Here is a 25000-nt window from a genome sequence, read left to right as displayed (position 1 = left end):
TTCTTTGATGGGAGTCCTCCACGCGGTCAGAATACAATGGCACAGCAGAGAAGATTCTTCCATCCACCTCTTCCAGGATAATTGGGTTCCAGCCTGGCCATCATATTACAATAGGCTAGGCGGGAAGGGGTTAAAATAGATTTTTCTGTTTTACAATCCTTAAGCCTAGTACACATGGGCCAAATGTTGGGGGGCATTGGCTGGTTTTGCCCGATGACATGCGGCCCTTGTGTACCGGACTCCTTCTGACGAAAGCTGGCCATTTGGCTGGCTTTTGTCAAAGGGCCATAACCAGAAAAGATCTTTGAACCAGTTCCCAATCAGCCATTGCTGAGAGCGCTGACGGAGTGTTCTGGGGGGAGGACACGATACAATAGAACCGCTCCGGAGATCGCTGTATTAATGTTGGTAAATATAACTGCTCCTCGTGAGCGGTCAGGCTTTTTTGTTGTGCCCTGCTGGGTTAAACAAAAAACTAGTGTGTGTGTGGGGGGGGGGGGCTTTAGTGTGTCACAATTATGATGCAGATCAGATGTATTCCCAGTCCTACCCACTGTAGTAACTTTGCCGTCGGGGGAGAACTTTGCCAACTCTAGCCTTTGGCCTTGCGTTGGTGCGGCCTTGCGTTGACACACGCCTTCCAAAATGTTCAACTTTTGTCTCATCACGCCACAGAATATTTGCCCAAAAGTCTTGGATAATCCAAATATTTTTTGGCAAATGTGAGAAGTCATTTTGGCCGGCCACCCCTGGGAGGTTCACCACTGTTCTACATTTTCTCCATTTGTGGATAATGGTGATCACCGTGGTTGGCTGGACTCCTAAAGCCTTAGAAGTGGCTTTGTAACCCTTTCCAGATAGATGCATGTTAATTAGGTACTTTGTTTCTCATCTGTTCTTGAATTTCTTTAGGTTGTGGCATGATTTGTTGCTTGTCTTTTAGCATGCTTCAATTAGTTTCTATTTAGGTTTTACAGGAGGGGGCAGTTACTTTTTCACATAGGGCCAGGCAAGTTTGGACAGCTTTTTTGCCTAAATAAATGGCTTCGTCATTTAAAAACTGCATTTTGTATTTTCTCGGGTTATCTGTGTAATAACATTTGTTTGATCTTAAGTTTGACAAATAAGCAAAACAAAAAAGGAAGTAATACTTTTTCACTGCACTGTACATGTTCTATGCACTGCATTGGACTTATTGTTTCTTTACATTTTTATCACCTAATAAGTGATTAATTGCTTCAGGTTTGCACCTCCTAATTCTCCAGCAATGTATTTTATGAGCTCCCTGGCTGGTTCTTCTTTCAGGGGGGGAAGTTCATGGTGGGTAAACACACCATGTAATGCTTTTGCAATGAGAGTTTTAAGCATTTTAAGCAAAAATATAGGTAGAAATATACATGCATGTCATCAAAGATTACAGCATGGGGGGGGGGGGGTTCACGGTTTCCAGTCTATAACCAAAAAAAAAAAAATGCATCTACATTTCTGAGCGCCACTTCCTCATATAACCGCTGCTGATCATCAATAGAGGAATTCAATGCAATGAGATGAGAAGGAAAGCGGAGCCAGACCCTGGAAAAGGGAGGGGAGGAGGAAGAAATGAATGCAAGAGTTTGAGAAAAGGGGTTCCTGCACCCCTGAAACGTGGGGTCCTAACTTCTTCCTCCACTCTTTTTACTGGGGGTCTGACTCTGCTTTCCTTGTTCCATTTCAGTACTGAATTTCTGTGTGTGTGATTAGATGTACTTGGTCTTTCATACCTATTTAATAATTGTGCTTTGATGCCTAAAGTGGTTGTAAAGGCAAAAGGTACATTCTATGCATTAAGATAAGCCGCCTATGTGCAGCAGCCTCAATTCCCCCCCCCCCCCCCCCCCCCCACAATACTTGAGCCAATCTAGGTCCAGTGATGTTGTCCGGGAGTCTCCCTCCTTATTGCCTGAAACAGCAGCAGGCTTCATTGGCAGGCACCCACTGCTCTCAGTGAGCCGATGATGGGGGGGGGGGGGGATAGCAGCTGCTCTGTGAGCCAATGAGAGGGGGGGGGGAGCAGCTGCTCTGTGAGCCATTGAAGCGGGGGGGGGGGGGGGGGTGAGTGGACACACAGCAGTGGCTCGGCTCAGGTGTCCCCATAGCAAGCGGTTAGCTGTGGGGGCGGGCACTTAGCAAGAGGAGGATCTGGGCTGCTCTGCAAAACCATTTCAGAGCAGGTAGGGCAAACAGGTTGTGTGGGTTCCCCCCCCCCCCCCTCCCCTATTACTTTAAATTGCCTTTAAAGGCTTAAGGTTTTTTACCTTTATGCATTCTGAAAAACCTGTGTGCAGCGATTTCCCCCCCCCCTCCCCCATACTCAGCTGAGTTTTTGCACTATTAACAAAAAAGCTGACCATTTTTAAAAAATTTTTTTACTTTAGATAAAACATCAATTAAAAATTAAAAATCAAATTTCTTCAAAAATGTATGCCAATATGTATTATGCAACGTTTTTGGGATAAAAACAAAGTGTATATTGATTGATTTACATGAATGGTTTAGCGTCTACAAGCTGGGATATATATACTGGAATTTGTATTTATTTTTTATACTAGTAATGGCGATCAGTGACTTATAGCGGGACTGAAATATTGTGGCCGGCAGTCGGACACTTTGAGGGAACCAGTGACACTAACAGTAATCAGTGCTAAAAATGTGCTCTGTCACTGTACTAATGACACTGGCTGGGAAGGAGTTAAAAATTTAGGACAATCAATAGTTAAATTTGTGCCTAGCCAGTGTTTACTGTATGTGCTGCTTTTACTAAGGGAAGGGATGGATTCTAGTCTCTGCTTTGCAGGAACGCAGAATTCATCCCTTCCCTCTCAGGATGACAACCTGCCATGTTTACATAGCCAGATCTTCATCCTGTGTATACCGATGATCGGTGGGTGCCGGCGGACATGGAGTGCCTGGGACCTGCAGATCGGCTTCTGTTGTAAATATTCCCAGCCGAAAGCGGCATGCACGCCTCCTGCAGGAGGAAGTGCGGGATCACATAGAAATACGTGATAAGGTTTTATTTTAATGCATTCTATGCATAAAGAATACCACACCTGTGTGCAGCAGCCACCCTCCATATCGGAGCCCCATCTTCCAGCACCCCTCCATATCGGAGCCCCATCTTCCAGCACCCCTCCATATCGGAGCCCCATCTTCCAGCACCCCTCCATATCGGAGCCCCATCTTCCAGCACCCCTCCATATCGGAGCCCCATCTTCCAGCACCCCTCCATATCGGAGCCCCATCTTCCAGCACCCCTCCATATCGGAGCCCCATCTTCCAGCACCCCTCCATATCGGAGCCCCATCTTCCAGCACCCCTCCATATCGGAGCCCCATCTTCCAGCACCCCTCCATATCGGAGCCCCATCTTCCAGCACCCCTCCATATCGGAGCCCCATCTTCCAGCACCCCTCCATATCGGAGCCCCATCTTCCAGCACCCCTCCATATCGGAGCCCCATCTTACCCCAGCGATGTCCATGAATTTCTCAGCCGCCTTGGACTCTACTGATTGGCTGAGACACACAGCAGTGGTGACATTGGCTCCTGCTGCTGTCAGTAAGCCAATCAAGAGAGAGGGGGTGGGGCAGAAACAGGGCTGTGTGTATGAATGGACACAGGAAGCTGTGACTGAGCTCAGGTGCCTCCATAGCAAGCTGCTCGCTGTGGGGGCACTCTACAGGAGTGAGGGACCTGGGAGGAGGAGGATTCGGGCTGCTCTGTGCAAAACCAACTGCACAGAGGAAAATATAACATGATTGTTTTAAGATGGAAAAAAAAAAACGCTTTACAATCACTTTAATACAGCCGTTCTCAACCAGTGTGCCGCCAGAGGTCTGCCGCGGAATCATGGGAGAGAAGGGCTGTCAGGTGAGCCCGATCTCCCGACCCCTGCTGAACTGTACATCGGCACTGCGAGGGAGCTCCGCCTCCGTCGGCTTCAAAAGTGAAAGTAAAGGCAGGAGGAGTGTGCTGTGCTCTCTGCTTCCCCCTACAGTGCAGTACCCGGCTGAATGAGAAAAAGGTACTGATAGAACCCTCCCCCAAACACTGCTTTAATATCGTGAATTTTAAATGAATATGAAATTGTCGGCCATTATTGGCACCTTTTTAGCACATAAAATCAAGAAAAAGTTCTATGTAGGTCAGTGGTCCATTGCGCTTCCGTTGTGTTAAAAATCTTTCAGCATTTTTGGGCAGTTTAAAAAAAAAAAAAACTGCACCAAAAATGCATTTCATGAAAACGCATCACTAACACATGTTTCTTTTTTGATGCAGTTTGAGTCACATGACCTTACACACCATAAGCTCAGTAAAATCGCATGCTTTTTTGGCACCTTTTCCTCTATCAGCAAAATGCTGAAAACACAGTTTTTGGCCAATATGTTTCGGCCGTCGAAGTTTCGTTAGTCCTGTATTTAATAACACTTTAACTTTAGAGCCCATTCACACTAGCGCGACTTGTGAGGCGACTTGTGTGCCCTCAAATCGCCCCAAGTTGCTTGACATAACAAAAGCAATGTTAATCATACAGTGCCGTCTTAATTGGCACTACTGAAGTCGCTCTGACTTCAGAAAAGGGTCCTGTACTATCTTTTGATAAAGGCATTTCTGCTGAAATGCGTTGAGGACTACAGTCAGCCCGGCTATATATCCCTGATATGCAATAATACCTGTGGACGTTCTGTAAGTGTATCGGCTATGTCTTTTTAATTGATTTTAGCAGTATTACACTGTTTGTTCCTCTTTGGTTTTTACCTATATCCGTGTTGGAGCTGGGATCTGGTGTATCCATGTTTGGGCGTCTTTGGAGACGCCCAAAAAATGCCCGATAAATGACAGCAAAAAAAAATGCAAGGTGTAGAGAAGCCGCCGCACTGCTGTATTAATAATTATAAGAAATATTTTTTTCTGGTTCTGGCCATGCTACAGAGCTGGAACTTCACAGGGACACTTTTTAGACCCCCCAGACACTAAATCCAAAAAGTCATGCCTGCCTCCAAAAATGCCCGATAAATGCCAGCAAGAAAAACGGCCAGGTGGAGAGAAGCCGTATTCATGTGCATATAAAAATTATAAGAAAAATGCTCTTTTTTTTTTTCTGGTTCTGGACATGCTACAGAGCTGAAACTTCACAGGTACACTTTTTAGACCCCCCCCCCCCCCAGACACTAAATCCAAAAAAGACATGCCTGCCTCCAAAGACGCCCAAAAAATGCCCGATAAATGGCAGCAAAAAAACGGGAAAGGGAAATTAGGTCACAACACATTGTCTGATTGGCCAAATATAAAGTCGTCTATCATATAAGTCGCGTAAAAAAAAATTCACAAGTCGCGCTAGAAGTTGTCCCTTATGAGGCGACTTAGAGGTCGCGGCAGTGTGATCCGAGCCTTAACTTCTGTTGTATCTTTAAAACAGGAAGTTAGGGGAAATTTCCGCAATAGTACACAGGTAACAAAAAATAACTAGCAGGGGTTTTAAACCTTTACTACTCAACCCGAAGTCATGTAGTTTTGGCTATCCATAAATTTGAATCCTTGTACAGTCTTACTGTTTGGATCTGCAGACCCATCCATGCTCTTTGCGTGGTGTAAAATTAACAGCCTTTGATTGGCTATTGGGTGGTGCTTCTCATTCTGTGCTTTCTTTATGGAATGGACTGAATACAGATGACCACTCCTGGGCACTGATGCCTGGTGACTGCTGATCACACGTTCCGTCTTTTGTGCTCAGCGGGTGATTTGCAGGTGAGCGCTCCCGGGAAGAACTGCTGGATGTTGGAATGAGATGCTGACTTTGTGAACTTTGACAAGCATTCCTCCTGTATAAATTAGAGTGGATACTAATAAAATAGATTTACTGTGATTTTTCCAGGAAAGCTTTTTTTTCCTTCACATATGGGCCAACGTCACATTCGCTAGGCAGCTATGCAGACTTCTTTTCTTTTATGATGGGTTTCAAAGTGGAGCTGAACTCAAAAGTGAACATTTCTTATGTTGGTAGGAAGGAGCACTTAGAAGAAATAATTGTGTCTGGGCTTTTCTCTAAAGCAGTGTTTCTCAACCTTTTTTCAGTCAAGGCACCTTTTTTTAAAAAAAAAATATGTACAATCTCGAGGCACCCTTTAAAAATTATAGACCGTCTCGATTCTAAAATTTAAGCTATTCTAATAGTTTTCCATAATGCAGCAACATCCACAAGTCTAAGCAGGACACCCAAGGTTAGAGGGGATTTATTCTTCCAAACAAATATATTTTTGCACACTGGTTTTGACCAGTACTCCAGTGTTTTTCTCCTCCCTCAGTTTTTCTCCACTCAGCTGATGTGACCCCAATGCTGATGGAGAGGGGTAGGGAAAGGTCAAACAAGGATGCTGTGCAGGCGACTGACATCCTCTTTATCAACTGATGACGCCATTGGTCGTTAGGAAGCTGACAGCAAGAAGGTTGTAATGGTGCCCAATGAAAACCTGTGACTTGGTGTAACTAAAAAGGCAGCCTTCATCCACATGCCAGCTTATAACCAATTTTTGGGCAATTTTTAGCTATATTGCCAAGGCACCCCAGGGTTCCTGGGCACACTGGTGGAAAAAGGCTGCTCTAAAGGACTTGCGTTTGGTCTTAAAGGCGAAGTTCACTTTTTTTTTTTTTTTGTCTAAATTCCAGCTCCCTTGTGTACCAATATAGCATTAAAGCGGTATATCCTCATAAGCAAAAAAAAAAAAAAACCCTGCAGGAGAAAGGCATAATGCGCTAGTATGCATTGCATACTAGTTCATTATGAAATGCCTTAAATGGAAGCCCTGACACGGTCGCCCTGACACCGCTGAGGGAGCTGTCATGTTGCCTCTGCGTATCTTCCGTGTTCGGCACCTCCGGCGCTGTGAGTGGCCAGAGCCGCGCGATTTTACTTTCCGGCAAGGTGCTGGCAAAGAGCTCTGAAGGTGTGAAGTTGAAGCCTCCATTAGAGCGGTAGTGGTTTTTTTTTTTTTTTTAAACCTGCAAAGTTATATGCTAGTATGTATATTTAATTCCAAGCTTATGGCATTTTTTTTCCAGGTTGGGGCATAGAAGTGCACACTGGAATAGATGCCTATATTCAGCAGACACCATAAGTGCTATGCTTATCCCTGTGGACCAATAGCAGTAGGTTAGGATGTCTGAGTTGGAAGGTTTCCTGTAGACGGCCTGATCATCGCAGGGCCTTTGTTGAAATTGCAAAGATCCAGCAGCAGTCTTTGTGGTTGTCTTAATGGAAACTTGTCAGGATATAAATATTGAAGCTTCTATTACTGACGTGTGTTTGATGTGAGGGTCTCACAGGCTGGTCACTGTTCTGGGTTTAGCATTTCAAGAGCCTCATGCCAAGACACCTTATCTGGGTACCTGTGATTGACTTTGTAGTGAAGGGTAATGGTGCAAGGACTGGTACCTTCACAATGGCAGTGGCATTTTCTATGGCGATCCAGTCCAGGAGGGTATTCCTATGTTTGCATTCACTTTGCTATTCTGACAATCCTGTTACATAACACTGATGGCTTGTAAGATGTTTTGTGGTAACCATAAGGTGTCCAATCTCCCGCTGTGGCCCGGCGATGCCACCAGGGCTGTGGCATTGGCTTTGCTGTGAGTGAAGCAAGACTGATGGTCCGGCAGAGCCATAAGCTGGCCTTTCATGGTGTCCGTTATGTAATAAGTTTTACTTTGTCTAGTCTGGGAAAGATGTGTTCTTAATGGGGATCGACTGATTATCGGTGGGGCCGATATTATTCACTTTTTTTTTTTTTTAAGTATCCGTATCGGCCACAAACTTGCCAACATGACTGATATTGCTTTAAGTGGTTGTACCAGAGTGATGCCTACAGCTAGAGGAATCACCCCGGTACCGTGTTTGTTTTTCCTTTTGTAATTGCAAGGAGCGGGAGGGGTCCCCCACTTTCTGCGGCTTGCCCGGGTCTCACTTCTCACCGGAAGACCCGAGCGACCACCCGGCACGTCTGCTGGCTGGCCGAAGACCCGAACAAAGCTGCATTCGGCTCTGATCGGATCTTCGATGTAAAAACCTGGAAGAGATGTCCTATCACTCCCGGGTACTGAAACCTTAAAGGCACCAGATTTTTTTTAAAAAAAAGACCGCATTCAAAACAGCCAAACGTGGCCTTTTGAATGCTTTTAAGTGTAAAGGAGTGATTTGGGGTCTTATAGACCCCAGATCCCTCCATAAGAGTACCTGTTACTGCCCATTACTGTCACATTCCCCCCGATCCCTCCATAGAGTACCTGTCACTGCCTTACTGTCACATTCCCCCCCGATCCCTCCATAAAGAGTACATGTCACTCCTATTACTGTCACATTCCCCCCGATCCCTCCATAAAGAGTACCTGTCACTCCTATTACTGTCACATTCCCCCTGATCCCTCCATAAAGAGTACCTGTCACTGCCTATTACTGTCACATTCCTCCGATCCCTCCATAAAGAGTACCTGTCATTCCTATTACTGTCACATTCCTCCCGATCCCTCCATAAAGAGTACCTGTCACTGCCTTTATTGTCATATTCCTCCCGATCCCTCCATAAAGAGTACCTGTCACTGCCTATTACTGTCACATTCCCCCCGATCCCTCCATAAAGAGTACCTGTCACTGCTATTACTGTCACATTCCCTCCATAAAGAGTACCTGTCACTCCTATTACTGTCACATTCCTCCCGATCCCTCCATAAAGAGTACCTGTCACTGCCTATTACTGTCACATTCCCCCCCGATCCCTCCATAAAGAGTACCTGTCACTGCCTTTATTGTCATATTCCTCCCGATCCCTCCATAAAGAGTACCTGTCACTGCCTATTACTGTCACATTCCCCCGATCCCTCCATAAAGAGTACCTGTCACTGCCTATTACTGTCACATTCTTTATGGAGGGATCAGAGGAATGTGACAGTAATAGCAGTGACAGGTACTCTTTATGGAGGGATCAGAGGAGTACCTGTCACTGCTATTACTGTCACATTCCCTCCCGATCCCTCCATAAAGAGTACCTGTCACTCCTATTACTGTCACATTCCCCCCGATCCCTCCATAAAGAGTACCTGTCACTCCCATGACTGTCGCATTCCCCCCGATCCCTCCATAAAGAGTACCTGTCACTGCCTATTACTGTCACATTCCTCCCAATCCCTCCATAAAGAGTACCTGTCACTGCCTATTACTGTCACATTCCTCCGATCCCTCCATAAAGAGTACCTGTCACTCCTATTATGTCACATTCCCCCCGATCCCTCCATAAAGAGTACCTGTCACTGCTATTACTGTCACATTCCCCCCGATCCCTCCATAAAGAGTACCTGTCACTCCTATTACTGTCACATACCCCCCGATCCCTCCATAAAGAGTACCTGTCACTGCCTATTACTGTCACATTCCCCCCGATCCCTCCATAAAGAGTACCTGTCACTCCTATTACTGTCACATACCCCCCGATCCCTCCATAAAGAGTACCTGTCACTGCCTATTACTGTCACATACCCCCCGATCCCTCCATAAAGAGTACCTGTCACTGCTATTACGGTCACATTCCCCCCCGATCCCTCCATAAAGAGTACCTGTCACTGCCCATTACTGTCACAAGGGACCTTCAGAGCGAATTCGGCAATGATTTCATCACCTGCATGCACTCTGAACATCTCTTAAACTGCGACTTAGGATATTTTCACAGTTCCTACAGGTAAGCCTTACTATAGGCTTATCTATAGCTACAATTGTAAAATAAGACTTCCTTTTTAAGTTAAAAAAAAATAAAATATTAACTTTAACAAAATTAACAGAAGCATATCAGTGCCCATAAGCGCAGCCACTCACTGCACGGGGATCACAGGGAGGAGTCAGGAGGAGGGCCTGCCGGTTCAGACCAAGGATCTCCTGCTGTGACACAGATTGGATCTGAAATGTCGGCCGCTGTCCCGCCTCCTGGATCAACTCATAGGATTAATAGCACATTGATTCAATTTCCTGGCATTGGACCAGTGTGCGGTCTAACATAGGAGCCGGTCCAGGAGGTGGAACTTTGCTTGCCCGAGGCCTGCGTTTCAGATCCAAGTTGGATCACAGCATGAGATCCTCGCTCTGTGGTGAGGAGGGGAGCCGGCCAGAGCAGTTTCCTGACTGATCGCGTCTGGCAGAAGCAGTGCAGCCTTATTTTATTTACTTTTTTTACAGGGCATCTAAGTGGCCCATGGGGCTTTTTCCACCCTGCCCCCCCTTGCCCAGTTCACCCCTGCTCCACACTCGCCTTCAGCTTATTTCCACTCGCCAAATGCGCACAGGCGAATAGAAATTTTGAGGGCTGATAAAAGTAATAACGATTAAAAATCAATCTTGAACGAGTGAAGTTCCACGTTAATATATGCAAACTAACTTAAAACAGCGCTCAACACAAACAATGGATTAGTGGTAGTGACTATTGGGTGTATCGTATAAAGTGCAGCTGCTGTGCATCCAAAACAAATGTTGGTAAAATGTATGAAATTTGATTAAAACAGCGCTAGCAACTAATATTATAGCAACAAAGGTGAATCAATGAGAAAATATATAAAATCAATATATAAAGGACCATATATGTTATATATAAAACAATGAACGTTTAATATAAAATATAGTCTCAATAAATTCAGAAAAAGTGCTCAAGTGCAAATCCTTATTTCTTCAGTGCAAGTGGGTAAAGTGCTCAAATGCATATCCATCCAGGTGTGCTAAGTGTCCACATGAGTGACCCTCCGGGTCCCCTACTCACCACAATATGGATGGCTCAGCGTATTTGGGTATAGTCGTGGGACTGCAACGTCCGTGCTCCCAAGTTTTCATCCAAGTTAGGATCGCTCCGTTGGGATAAAGATGGCGTTTTCCCGGTATAGTGTAGTATGTTCAATAAATATATTTATTCCCCCACACTTTGGATAATACTTACAAGATTAAGCATGTAAGATAGCGATGTTACAAAGCAGGAAACGCCACTGTTGGCGTGCGTTCCACCGAGACCAGGAAGCCTGGCCGGAAGTGACGTTACGTGGCTCCACGTTAAGTTCCACGTTAAGCCAAGCAGTAATGAAGTCATGTGATGTGCCCCCCCCCCCACAATGTGAACATCCCATTGTAAAGCCGGGAATGTGACTTGTAGAGGAGTTCTACGATCGGAGTTTGCAGCAAATCAGTAATTGAGTGTTAAATACCAGATTGTCTACAGAAATCCACTTTCTGTTCCGCTTCTATGAAGCAATAACTTTTGTTGCATGAAATTGTAGATATCTGATGCATTTACTATTCTCTTCTCAGCAGTTCCTTTATCCAACTTCCTGCTTTTCTCTTGGGCAGAGACTTTGTGCCGTTCTGGGGACAATATGGTTCCTGTTTGTCTATTAATAGAGAAGGCCATTGTCTGTGCCTGAATTCTTACAACTGGCCACTTATTGAGAAGACCTACAACTGTGTGAAGTCATTGCTGGATTAATTTGCTTTATAGGTGATTTTTTTTTCTTCCAATTTTCACCCGGAAGTTTAACATTTACAGTGGAACTTCACACACAATCAATAGTGACACATTTTAACCTTATGCTGCTAGCATTAGTAAATAGATTATATTTTCAGTAACTTCCTGGTTTTCATCCCTAGGCAAATTATATTGTACATCCCAAGAGTCTTCAGGCATGCAGACAGAAGGGTGTGCTTAGCTGAGAAAGCTCCTCCTGAACTAAGGGCAGATAGATTTTAGGAAGTAAATGCTACACGATGAACCATTTGCCCTTACTCAAGATGGCAGTGGCTGTAAATGCCAGTGGGGCATTTTTGAAAGTGATTTCTCAACTAAAGCATGGAGACATGAATGAATGGATTTTTTATTTTATTTTTTTTTGGGGGGGGGGGGGTTACTTTAAATAATAAAATAGAATTGGTGGTTTTGGTTTGTGGTGCCCAGGTGTGTAGTGTAGTTCTACAAAAAAAAAAAAAAAAAAATCTTAGTGTGTGTGTACTTGGTTCAGGAACAACTATAACTTTCTGTAAAGCAGATTTAGAAGCCTTCTGAGATCAGGATTTTAAGTTTTCTACTTTTTTTTTTCTGACATCAAAAAGATGAACACCTTAGCCGCCCCAGTGTCACCCCCCCCCCCTCTCTCTCCCACACACACACACCCCCTGTCCCTGGTATACTTGTCTCCTGTGGTTGATGCACAGTCAGTGCCCATGCAGAAGGGCTTCGAGGACCGCTTAGATTGCTTGTGATTGGTCAATGACCAAATGTCTACACGTGTGGAGCGCAATACCACCTGCACTCGTATGGGCACTTTTGGTTGTGGGCGGTCCTTCTCTGTCACATACAATGCAGGGCTATTGGTCCTGCATTTTGACCTGACATTGTCATCGTGCGACTGACCATAAGAATGTGTTAGTGGAGAGACTTCAGGTCACAGAGTGTGAGGAAGAGGTTACACTCGGTTCCTCTACCCCCACTGCAAGGCTAGGTCATATTATTTCACCCAGTTCCTCAACCCCCCTGCACTGCAAGGTTAGTTCATATCATTACACCCAGTTCCTCCACCCCCTGGACTGCAAGGTTCATATCATTATTACACCCCTTTCCTCCACCCCTGGACTGCAAGGTTAGGTCATATCATTACACCTGGTTCCTCCACCCCCTGGACTGCAAGGTTAGGTCATATCATTACTAGACATATGCCGGTTTTCGGTAATTCGATATATCGCGGTATTGCATAGCCACGGTATTGTTATTGTGGCATTTTTAAAATACCGAGTTTCTCTGCTCCTGGGTCTGACTTGTGAATTGATACATTTCAGTGAGCTGGATGACTCATTCACTCACACAGCTCTCCCAGTAACTATAAACAAAATGATTACATTGTATCTTTTCCTTCCCTCTGCCAGGGAGAAAGGAAATTTAACCTCTTAAAGACTGGACCTTTTTCTGACACTTGCAAGTTAAAATCAGTTTTTTTTTGCTAGAAAAGTATTCAGAACCCCCAAACATTTTATATATTTTTTTTAGCAGAGACCCTACAGAAAAAAATGGCGATTGTTGTAATATTTTGTCACACTGTATTTGCGCAGCAGTCTTTCAAACGCAATTAATAGACTTTAATGAATAAAAAAAAAAAAGCTTAACAGTAAAGTTATCCCAATTTTTTTTTTTTTTGTTACACAGAGAATCGTGATCTTTATTCCAAGCTAAAAAATCGTGATTCTCATTTTGGCCAGAATCGTGCAGCTCTAATATATATATATATATAACACACACACACACACACACACACACACACACACACACACACACACTCACTACATTATTATATAGCCATCAAGCAGTGTCTGGCCTACCTGGTGATGACTGGTCCTGACGCTCTGATCCGATGGCCTGGTCTTTAAAGGGGCAAATCCTTGCGATCCAGAAGTGGTTAAACCTGCAGGAGGACCGGTGTTTTTATCTATTAATGACTTTACTACTGCTTTAGGCCTGGTTCACATGTATGCGGGTTGGTGGTTCACATGTATGCGGGTTGGCAGTTCACATGTATGCGGGTTGGGGGCCCACATTTGCACAGGCATAGCAGCCCATTGATGTGAATGGGCTTGAACTGCTATGCCTGCGTTTTCAGCTGAAAAAAGGTGCATGCAGAATTTAAAAAAATGCAGTGGCCATGAAATCCATCCTTCTTTTGCACCATGCGACTTACCTGCCGTTGCTGCACACGCAAACTGTTTTTAAATGCTGTGCCCACGTATACAAAAAATGCAGAAAGCTTGCCAGAACTGCAGGTTAGTCGTATGGTGCAAAAGCAGGATGGATTTCAAGGCCACTGTATTTTAAAAAAATGCTGCATGCACCTTTTTTCTGCGGAAAATGAGGGCATAGCAGCCCGTTCAAATCAATGGGCTGCTATGCCTGTGCAAATGTGGGCCGCCAACCCGCATACATGTGAACCACCAACCCGCATACATGTGAACCGCCAACCCGCATACATGTGAACCGCCAACCCGCATACATGTGAACCGGGCCTAAAGCAATAGTAAAGTAATTTATAAACACCTCCTTCAGGTTTAACCACTTCTTGACCACAAGGATTTGCCCTCTTAATGACCAGGCCATCGGATCGGAGCCGAGAGCCAAGACCAGTTATCACCAGTTAGGCCAGACACTGCTTGATGACCTATTTTAGGCCTGGTTTACAGAGTCTGTACTGACTGACTAATAATGTGCATAAGTGAACCAAAGCCCCTAAATTCAGCAATGAAATTGAAGTGAGTTGGAAATTTAGTAATTTAAATTTAATAATAGAATACCGTGATAATACCGTATACCGTGGCAAAACCTTAATCAATCGCAGCATGAAAATCTGATACCGTCACAAGCCTAATCATTACACTCGGTTCCTCTACCCCCTGGACTGCAAGGTTAGTCCATATTACACCCGGTTCCTCCATCCCTGGACTGCAGGGTTCATATCATTATTACACCCCTTTCCTCCATCCCTGGACTGCAAGGTTAGTTCATATCATTACACCAGTTTTCTCTTTTTGCATGAAAGTCTCTCATAATGTGCTAGTAGGTGGTGCAGATTAGTAAATTATGACTTAAACCTGCAGGAGGGGCCCAGTTTTTTTTTTTTTTTTCTCATTCTTATAGCGGTGTACAACCTTTAACCTGTTATTTTTGGGGTTACAATTCCAAGAAATGGCCTTTAGAATCCCATAGAATGCAGCCTTCATGAAGTTATTTTACTACTTTGTGTGCAGTGACTTGACAATTTTTTTTTTTTTTTCTTGCCCTCCCCAGGATAAAGATAAAGTTTCCCTAAACAAAACTCCAAAGTTGGATCGAAGTGATGGAGGGAAAGAAGTGAAAGAAAAAACTACCAAAAGAAAATTGCCTTTCTCAGTCGGAACCAATGGAGATCAAAAAGATTCTGATACCGGTAAGAATCAGTCCGATGCCTGCCGCTTTGTGGGCGGAGATTCAGATTTGGTGCCTCCCAGCAGAACCTCCCTTTCCGGGTTCTGAGAATGTTATCTTGCTAGTTCATTTACCCGTGGAAACAATCGTACATCACAGATGGCAAAATTCTTTTAAGTGGTTGTAAACCTCAGACCTGAAATATGAACAAAGTGTATCCCTCTATAGTGTATTCTGTCTCCTAAGTGTAGGGATTGACCAATTATTGGTGGGACCAATTATTAGAGGCCAATATTTACTTTTTTTTTTTTTTTTTAAGTATCCGCCACAAATTTGCTGATATGACGGATATTGCTTCAAGTGTTTGTACCGGAGTGATGCCTGCAGTTAGGTGTCACCCCCGATACCGTTTTATTTTAGAGCCGACGGTCGGCTTTCTTGTAATAACAATCGATGCAGCTGAGCGGCCACTCAATTGTCATTACAAGAAGCAGGAGGGGAGGGGCTCGCCCGGGTCTCCCATCCCACCGGGAGATGCGAGCGACTGGCCGCCATGTTGGCCAGCTGGCTGCGGACTGAACAAAGCCGCGTTAAATCCCTGTGTCACCTGAGGCCTGTCACCTCACTGGGGATAGGGGGGGGGTTTACAACCACTTTACACCTATTGCATGTTAGTGACTGAGGTCTTTCCAGTTATCCTGTATAGTGTGACGTGTAGAGGAACGCATGGCTTTGTGCTGGAATTTAGCTCTGTGTTTTGGAATCGGAGGTCTGAACACTCGGTGTAATATCTTTTAGGTTTTCCAACTTGTGTCCCTTCAGTTGATTGCAGTATTGTATGGTATGAACTCCAAATGTTTAATGATATATTCTTTATGGTTGATGTACGCCTCTTCAAAACCAAAACCTTACTCATGGTGAACGCTGTGAGGCTTTAACACACCACAACGCCCTTCACCAGCGCAATGCGTGTTTTGCGACCTGCCTGTGGTGGTGGGCCAGCACAGTGCTGCCGTCTGGACGGCTGGCTCATGTGTATGCGATCACCAAGTTACTTTTTGTATTTATTGGGGTATTCCGCAATGAGATGCCCCTCCCCCATGTAGTTCCAACTATTCTCTGCCTTTATTGGCATTCTTGGTTGAACCTGGGTTGTCTGTGCTGAAATAAGTGATCCCACAATGTAGGCGGAGCGCAGCTGGTGTGGATGTTTTCCATTGGGTGCCTGAGCGGTAAAAGATGGTTGATTCTGGTGATCTCCGGTATTTGCCCAAATCAGAATTGTCTGTTTTGACTCTTTAAACATGGGAAATTGGTTGGCATGTCTCAGTGGTTGCACCCGTGGTTCATTGGTAGCAGTGGTCTGCCCTATGCCTGACTCTTATATTGCGACCTTCTGTTCCTACTAGTGGTGCACGGAAATTGTTTTTTAAAATAAATGATATATGTGTGTATTTTACTTTTTAATATGAATTTAAATAAAATATGAATTTGTCGGCTATGATCACCACCTTTTTTGAAGCGGTTTTAAAAACCTTGTTTGCTACATTTTTGGTGCAAATTTGGCAAAGTGCTCCTCCCCATTGAATTGAAAATGCAGCACGAACGCCAGTGTTGCGTTTTTTTATTTTTTTGTGTCTCATAAAAAGCACACCGTAAGCAAGGTAAAATCACGTCAAAATCGCTTCCCTTTTTGGGGTGGAGCTCCGCTTTAAGGCCAGAGTCACATTGTACGGTGATGGGTTTTATTGCATTGTAGAACGCCTGTCACTGCAAAGACACAACAGTTCTGTGTCCCATTCACATTGCAAGGCAGTACAGAGCTGCACTGCAGCGTGCAATGCTGCATTTTATTGTAGCTCCCTGTGCAGAATTGCTTTATGTACAGCAGAAGACACTTCAAATAATGTTTGTTCAAAAAACTAAAAAGAAAAAAAAAAAAATGCGCAGGTCCGGGTAAAGGGGCGGGGCGCAGGTCTGGGTAAAGGGGCGGGGCGCAGGTCTGGGTAAAGGGGCGGGGCGCAGGTCTGGGTAAAGGGGCGGGGCGCAGGTCTGGGTAAAGGGGCGGGGCGCAGGTCTGGGTAAAGGGGCGGGGCGCAGGTCTGGGTAAAGGGGCGGGGCGCAGGTCTGGGTAAAGGGGCGGGGCGCAGGTCTGGGTAAAGGGGCGGGGCGCAGGTCTGGGTAAAGGGGCGGGGCGCAGGTCCGGGTAAAGGGGCGGGGCGCAGGTCCGGGTAAAGGGGCGGGGCGCAGGTCCGGGTAAAGGGGCGGGGCGCAGGTCCGGGGTAAAGTCAGTCATCGGCTTCTTCTTTTTTCCATCACACTGACTGCATAAGGAGAAAACAAAAAATGACCATCACCGGCCTCCGTAAGAGGAACATCGGTCCCACGCTGTTCCCATCAGTGCCACCTACCAGTGCCCACCAGGACTGCTAAACAGTGCCGCCCATCAGTGCCCACCAGCCCCGCCCATCAGTGCCCACCAGCCCCGCCCATCAGTGCCCACCAACCCCGCCTCATTAGTGTCCATCAACGGAGAATTTCCTGTTAGAAAAAAAGTCATAATTGGTTATAAAAATGTTTTTTTTTTTTTTTTTTTTTTTTTTTTTTTTCTTCCAAATTTTCTTTTTGCTTAAGCAAAAAAAAAAAACCAGTGGTGAATAAATGCCGCCAAACCCCCGGTGGTGATTAAATACCACCAAAAAAAATCTCTATTTGTGTAAGAAAAATTATAAAAATGTCATATGGGTACAATGATGCATGACCGCGCAATTGTCAAAGTGTGACAGCGCTGAAAGCTGAACAATTGGCCTGGGCAGGAAGGGGTTATATGTGCCCGGTAAGCAAGTGGTTAATTCCTGAGAAGCATTTTCGGGATTTCACTCGTTCCCCGGAGTTGCTCTTTAGCTGCTTGCAGATGAATTGCATAAGACGCAGGTGTTGTATGTGTTATACACAATCCCCATCCTCCGCTCCTGACAAGTACAGCCTTGCTCTGGATACACGCTCAGTGCGCACACCCTGCCATTATCTTTATGGAACGCTGTTTTCAGCGGCTCAGCTTTTCTGTTTTGCCGGTTTGGAATGATGAAAGAAAACGGACAGCGATTTTAGTGGTGAAGATGTTGTTGTGTTGAAGTGCTTCTGTGTGTAAATGTGCGTTTTGTGTGGCAGTCTGCGGGGCGATTCCATAACTCTTCGGTAATGGGAAGTGTTTGAGGAGAAGCTGCCATAAGGGCATTATAAAGCTTCCACCACAGACAGTTTGCTAACTGCCATATTCTATCAAGTCGATTACAGCCGTTTCTATCTTTAGGAGAGCATTTTAATTGAATCAGCGTAATGGATTTGTGCAGAGGCGCGGCGTTGGGGGGGGGGGGGGGGGATGTGCGATTTTTCTGGCCAGGTTATTGATCTGCTCCTCATTCAGCTCTAAACTTTTAACCAGTTGCTTTAATCAGCCTGGCGGAAAAAAGACGACTATTTGGCTTAATGGCTGCAAGTCTGAGACGGTTTACAGGATGTCCATGCTGGAAACGGATTTCTCTGGTTGGATTTGATCATTAATATACTTTTTGGTTTTATATGTAGCACTACTCCCTTGGGAGCTGCTGGTTATGGGTTCCCCTGGGTTACCATTGGCAACAACATGAGTTTGACATTTTCCCAAGTCAGGTCAGTCAGGAAACAGTCCGGTAGCTTTTGGTTTTTGTGGTTTTATTTGGAACTTGGCTAGGAGAAGGGAATGAGTGGAATACTCCAACTTTATACAACTGTGCACAATATTGTTCTTGTTTATCTGTTTTTGGAGTTGCCATCAATTGCAGATAGGTAAGAGCGACTTCCGGTGTTTGTAGCGCCTGTGATGGGCGTTAACTTCCGGAGTACGTCTAGTCGTTCCGCCTCCCTCCGCTATTTATTGGCTTGCGTCTAGGGCCAAGCCACACCCCTGATGATGTCACTCTATGACGAAACGCGTCTGGATTGGCTGGAGCCTTGACTCATGCGCAGACGAGGGACGCGGCGGCCATTTTGATGGTGGGATATCAACACAACTTAACCGTTGTTTGCTGATCTTGAACAACCTAAATGTAAGCTGCTTTTCGTTCATGTCTCAATAAATTATTTGATATGCTACACCATGAGGGGATTTTCTCTTTATATTTCCCGAGTGTGTGAAGGAGACTTTGGGGGAACCCAATCTGGTCACCAGCGAGAGGAAGTGTTTGGATATGATCAGTCCTTTCCTGCCACTGTCTTCAATATACTCTGGGCATGTTTTGACCCTGTGGGGTCTATCAAGTTGGTAAGAGTATCCTATTAGGTTCCATGTACACGGGACGTTGGAAATGGCCGTTTAGGAGCAGTTGGGCGTTTTTTTTTAGAAGCCCCTGAACCCATCTACATTTTATCTTATCTGTCCATGTACACGGGGCCGTTTGCGGGCAGTTGCGTTCAGGGACTTCTTTTAGAACGCAATTATTTGCGTTCGAACGTGTGTTTCCCGGTGTTTCAAACGCAAAAACGCGACCGAACGCGATAACCCGCGTTTGGCATTCGCGTTTTTCCATTTTAAAGGGGAATAATTTTTTTGACCTCTAGGAACGGTTCTAAACGCGCATAGAAACGCGACCGAACGGACGTTTCAAACGTCCTAAAAATTCCAGCATTCAAAGGGAATTTTAACAACGTCCCGTGTACATGGAGCCTTATACTGCTCGGTGGTGGACTCTCCTGTTTTGCACCCCTCCATATCTACAGTTTATGTGGACTCTGCCAGTACACTTGGGACTTGCTTTTTTCCTGTTTATCAGCATTTCTTCTTGTGTATTTTGGACTAGCGCGACACCATTCCATACCATTTTATTGGAAGATATAGTTCTCTTGTCTTTTTGTCAGCTGCTTTCCTTTAATAGAGTTTCTGGTATTGATTATACTGGTTTTTATATATGTTATTATCAATGACCAAAGTGCAGCAAATTTACCATATTTATTAACTGTGCACAATAGGCTGGGCGACTTGAAAATGCCGAGTAACGCTGAGTAGCGCTAGTCACGGCTAGGCCGCTGCTTCACTTTGCCCTTCGCTGTGAAGTATAAGTGAGCTTTCTGAGGTGTACTGTACTGCTGAACCACTTCAGGGCCCTTCCTGGCACCCCCTTTGCTCCTAAACTTCAGGGTCTACACGGCATCCCCTTTACTGATACACTACTTGTGTGAGCTGGCTCCTGGATCCCATGACTTCTCTGCAGTGGTCCCCTCTCCTAGGCAGACCCTTAGGCAGATCTCCCGGTACTCACGATAACTGTTTTTCCCAGCAGTCTCTGCCAGCAGCTCCACTTGTCAACACTCTGGATCCTCTGCAGCTCAGCTCCACCCCTGGTTCACTAAGCCGACCGCCTGAACCATCTTCCTCACACCTACAGGAGGAGAGACAGCCGTCCACCTCCTCCTGGGACTTTGCTCCCCGCCAAAAGACGGCCTGTCACATGCTCCCTCAAGATTTATTGCCGATCCCAGGATGCATTGTGGCAATGCCTGCCCACTGGGACAGCCATAAACCCTGGTGTGCTACTGGTCAGGTTTCCTCCACTGGCCAACAAGCTCCCTTATTGGATACAGTGGGGAGACTCCCTTAGACCCAATAAATCACACATGGAAACGTGACAGACCAAACTAACAGATTAAGCTCTTCCAAAAAGCAGAACAGAGCCACCAAATGCGTTTTCCTACCACCTACCTAGGAGGGTGCTACAATATAATCTGTCATTTTTATTTAATGGACAGCTGGCTCTGTTCATCTCTGGTTCACATTAGGGGTGTTGAAAATAATGGTTGCATCGCGATGCGACCTTGAACGATTCAAATCCGATGCTGAGGACCGGCCGAACTTCACACTGCTGCAATTTTTATGTGACTTTCTGCAATGTGCGACGGTTTTATGAGAAGTCAAAACCCATTTATTTCAATGGATGCCCCATGAATTGCTGCGACTAAAAAAATTGTTCCTGCACTACTTTTCTGCACCTTCCTTGCAATGATTGGCAAAGACTGCAATGTTAAAATCACAAAAGTCATTTGTTTTACAACTTCAGAGGGTTTTGTCAGTTCAGTAATGTCACACACTGTATTCTGATTGGCCAGATTTGCAAAACCTCAGTCACATGAAAGTTGTATTAAAGTCTTTGTGGGACACAGCAGTGTGAACTGAGCCTTGCACTGCTGCGACCCCCTCAAGGTCTTGTGACTTCCAGTGCCGCTTGATGTGACTTTTATTTATTTCAGATATTTGTATAGCACCATCAGTTTACGCAGTGCTTTACATATATTGTACATTTACATCAGTCCCCGCCCCCAAAGAGCTTACAATCTAAGGGTCCCTAACTCACATTCATATGTATACATACTGGGGCCAGTTTGGACAGGAGCCTATTACCCTACCAGCATGTCTTTGGCGTGTGGGAGGAAACCAGGGTATCCGGAAATCCACACAGGTACAGGGAGATCATGCAAACTCCATGGTTTGGTTTCGAACTGGTGACCCCCAGTGCTGCCAGGCGTAAGTGCTAACCACTGAGCCACGAGCTTCCCCGACTTTGGTGTTTTGCAGCTTTGGCCAATCATAACAATATAGTGTGACACCATTCTTCCTGCTTTCCCTGTGTTTTATGGTGTTGTAGTCACCCTAGCTGGGTGGACAATGTGATTTGGGAGGTGACCATGTTTGGGAGAAGATTTTGAGCTGCAGGTAAAGTATTGAGGTGGTAATATCCTGGTATGGTGGGGTTAATATCCTGGGTTAATATCCTGTTCTGGGGCAGGGACTGGAGCACTTGTCAGGATAGAAGGAAAAATGGCTGGGGCAAAATACCATCAAAATCTTGAGGAAAATCTGCTGACAATTGTCAATGGGAAGAAAGTTTACCTTCCAACAGGACAATGAGCCAAAAGCACACAGCAATAAGCACACATTGGTTGGAGGAGAATGCTGGGAATGTCCCCCAATGAGCACAGAGGGGTTGGAGGAGAAGGCGGGGAATGTGCACCAATGAGCACAGAGGGGTTGGAGGAGAAGGTGGGGAATGTGCACCAATGAGCACAGAGGGGTGGGAGAAGAAGGCGGGGAATGTGCACCAATGAGCACAGAGTGGTTGGAGGAGAAGGCGGGGAATGTGCACCAATGAGCACAGAGGGGTTGGAGGAGAAGGCGGGGAATGTGCACCAATGAGCACAGAGTGGTTGGAGGAGAAGGGGGGGAATGTGCACCAATGAGCACAGAGTGGTTGGAGGAGAAGGCGGGGAATGTGCACCAATGAGCACAGAGGGGTTGGAGGAGAAGGCGGGGAATGTGCACCAATGAGCACAGAGTGGTTGGAGGAGAAGGGGGGGAATGTGCACCAATGAGCACAGAGTGGTTGGAGGAGAAGGCGTGGAATGTGCACCAATGAGCACAGAGGGGTTGGAGGAGAAGGCGGGGAATGTGCACCAATGAGCACAGAGGGGTTGGAGGAGAAGGCGGGGAATGTGCACCAATGAGCACAGAGGGGTTGGAGGAGAAGGCAGGGAATGTGCACCAATGAGCACAGAGGGGTTGGAGGAGAAGGCGGGGAATGTGCACCAATGAGCACAGAGGGGTTGGAGGAGAAGGCGGGGAATGTGCACCAATGAGCACAGAGGGGTTGGAGGAGAAGGCGGGGAATGTGCACCAATGAGCACAGAGGGGTTGGAGGAGAAGGCGGGGAATGTGCACCAATGAGCACAGAGGGGTTGGAGGAGAAGGCGGGGAATGTGCACCAATGAGCACAGAGGGGTTGGAGGAGAAGGCGGGGAATGTGCACCAATGAGCACAGAGGGGTTGGAGGAGAAGGCGGGGAATGTGCACCAATGAGCACAGAGGGGTTGGAGGAGAAGGCGGGGAATGTGCACCAATGAGCACAGAGTGGTTGGAGGAGAAGGCGTGGAGTGTCCAAAATCAGTGGATTTGAAGACTGCAGTCCACAAATCACCATCAAATGTAACTGAACTTGCAGTTCTTTTTTCAAACTCAGTGTTTGTTGTTGAATTTATTTTTTTCTTTCTGACATGGTGTTCCGTCTTCTTTTTCTGACATGGTGTTCCGTCTTTCACTTGGATGTTGCGCTGAGTAGATACAGCTGGATAGCACAAACTCTCTCCATTTCTTTCATTCTTTTAAAAAGGGAGGGGGGGGGGGTGGCTGTGATTCTTTTCTATACCCCTGTATATGATTTTAGGTGATATGACTGTGTGCACATCAATCATTTCTTATTAGATTTCACATAAGGCCCAAATATTGATCCATTGTTGCTTGCTGTTCATGTACCAGACTCCGGCCTGTTATTGGTGTTGCTCCATCTACTCTGTACTGTGCTGCTGCTTGTGTGCTTTCCTTCCTCCTTTCACTTCCGTCTGCTGCTGTGCCATGTGCAGTCACTGAAGCAACTTTTCTAAGTCTCTGTAAAAGACCATTTCCTCCGCCAAATTTACCTGCATCGAAAAACAAAATTTAAATTGTAACGCTTTTCAGTTTGCCGTTTTTAAAGAAGGGAAAAAAAGAGTAAGTAAGTTCCTCTGTAACTTGTACCTATAGATCAGGGGTCTCCAAACTGTGGCCCAAGGGCCAGATGTGGCCCTTTGCTAGCCTTTATCTGGATCTTGGGCACTATTACTCCCAATGATATGAGGCACTATTCCTCTCATTGACACCAATGATGGGGCACTATTTCTTCCACTGACACCAATGATTGGATACTATTCCTCCTCCTAATAGGGGCACTACTCCTCCTCCTACTGACCACCAACCCTGAGGCCATATTTATTCTCACTGATGGGCCCAGGATGTTTTCTACCTCGGCTAGTCACAATCCGGCCCTCCTAAAGGTCTGAAGGACAGCAAACTGGCCCTTTGTTTGAAAAGTTTGGAGACCCCTGCTATTGATGATTCTATTAGGCTTACCTATAGGCAGGGCTTTTTTTCTCCTCAGGAAATAGGTGCAGGAACTCAACCACGACCCCCCCCCCCCCCTTCAGACCACATTAAATGGTGGGTATAGTCAAATTTCACTGATAGTGGGGGGTCCCAGAGCACTGTATGCAGAGTGCAGCCTTCTTCCACAATTGCTTACCACTGCATTCCCCATCCACATCTCACTTCCACCCCTCTTCAGTTCTGACCTTTGCATGCAACTCCCCTCCACTGCCCCCCCCCCCCCTTTAAAAGCTTCATCTTCCAGATGTCTTTTGTATTAAACTGAAGCACCCAGCTAGCTGTAGTACTTCCCTGCACACTGTAAGTGGGCAGGAAGATCATTCAGTGGGTGTGTCAGCATCCGCACTGCACCCGAAGCACCTGCATCTCCATCCTGCACTCAGTGAGAGCCGCTCAGGAGATCAGATCTGTGGGAGCCACTGGGGGATGAGCTGTGACTTGTAAGCACAGAAGCCGGACTTTTGTGTTTACAAGCGATAGTGGTGAGGAGGGAGGAGAGGGCCTGAGCCAGAGGTGGTGGAATGGAGTGCCAGCTGACAAAATGCCCTGCCTATAGGTACTGTAAATGCCTCCTAAACTTGTGCTGTTTAGGAGATATTTACTTTGCATGCAGCCAGTGACATCACCTACATTGCATGCTGCCCATGCCGTTCCTTCAGAGCCCCGCGCCATGAATGGCGGCTCCCGGGTGCATGTGCGGAAGTGACGTCACAGCTCCAGCCAATCAGATGGCATGACGACGCAAACCTGGAAGTTAGACAGCTGAACATGTCAGCCGTGTCACCAGAGAGTTGGCAGCACTGCGGGGCTTCGTTCTAAGGAAGTATTTCATAATGAGCTTTGTCTTTCAGGTTTTTTATCTATTTTTTTATTCTAAAGTTTGCAATCTCTTTAAATAGACTCGGTTATTATCTCTTGTGAAACCGGTTTTCCAGGCGGTCTGAAATACTTGCATGACCGGTTCCCCTGGACTGAGCTTTTGTTCTTGACATACAGGGGTCA

The 25000-nt window shown here is 45.9% G+C and overlaps 1 protein-coding gene across 1 annotated transcript in view; it reads left to right on the top strand.

Moving 5' to 3' along the window:
- Positions 1 to 3886: 3886 nt before the first annotated feature.
- ANKRD11 (ankyrin repeat domain containing 11) overlaps positions 3887 to 25000 on the top strand; it is a gene marked incomplete at its 5' end in the record, with an annotated part of 72555 nt that continues 51441 nt past the window's right edge. The window contains 2 exons of the mRNA XM_082271060.1: positions 3887 to 3907; positions 14878 to 15016. Coding sequence (XP_082127186.1) covers positions 3887 to 3907; positions 14878 to 15016 — 160 coding nt within the window. The remainder of the gene's footprint in view (positions 3908 to 14877; positions 15017 to 25000) is intronic.

The sequence above is a fragment of the Pelophylax lessonae genome, assembly GCF_965119305.1.
Source record: "Pelophylax lessonae genome assembly, chromosome: 10".
In the NCBI taxonomy this organism is placed as follows: domain Eukaryota; kingdom Metazoa; phylum Chordata; class Amphibia; order Anura; family Ranidae; genus Pelophylax; species Pelophylax lessonae.
This window is presented reverse-complemented; position numbering and strand designations above follow the sequence as displayed.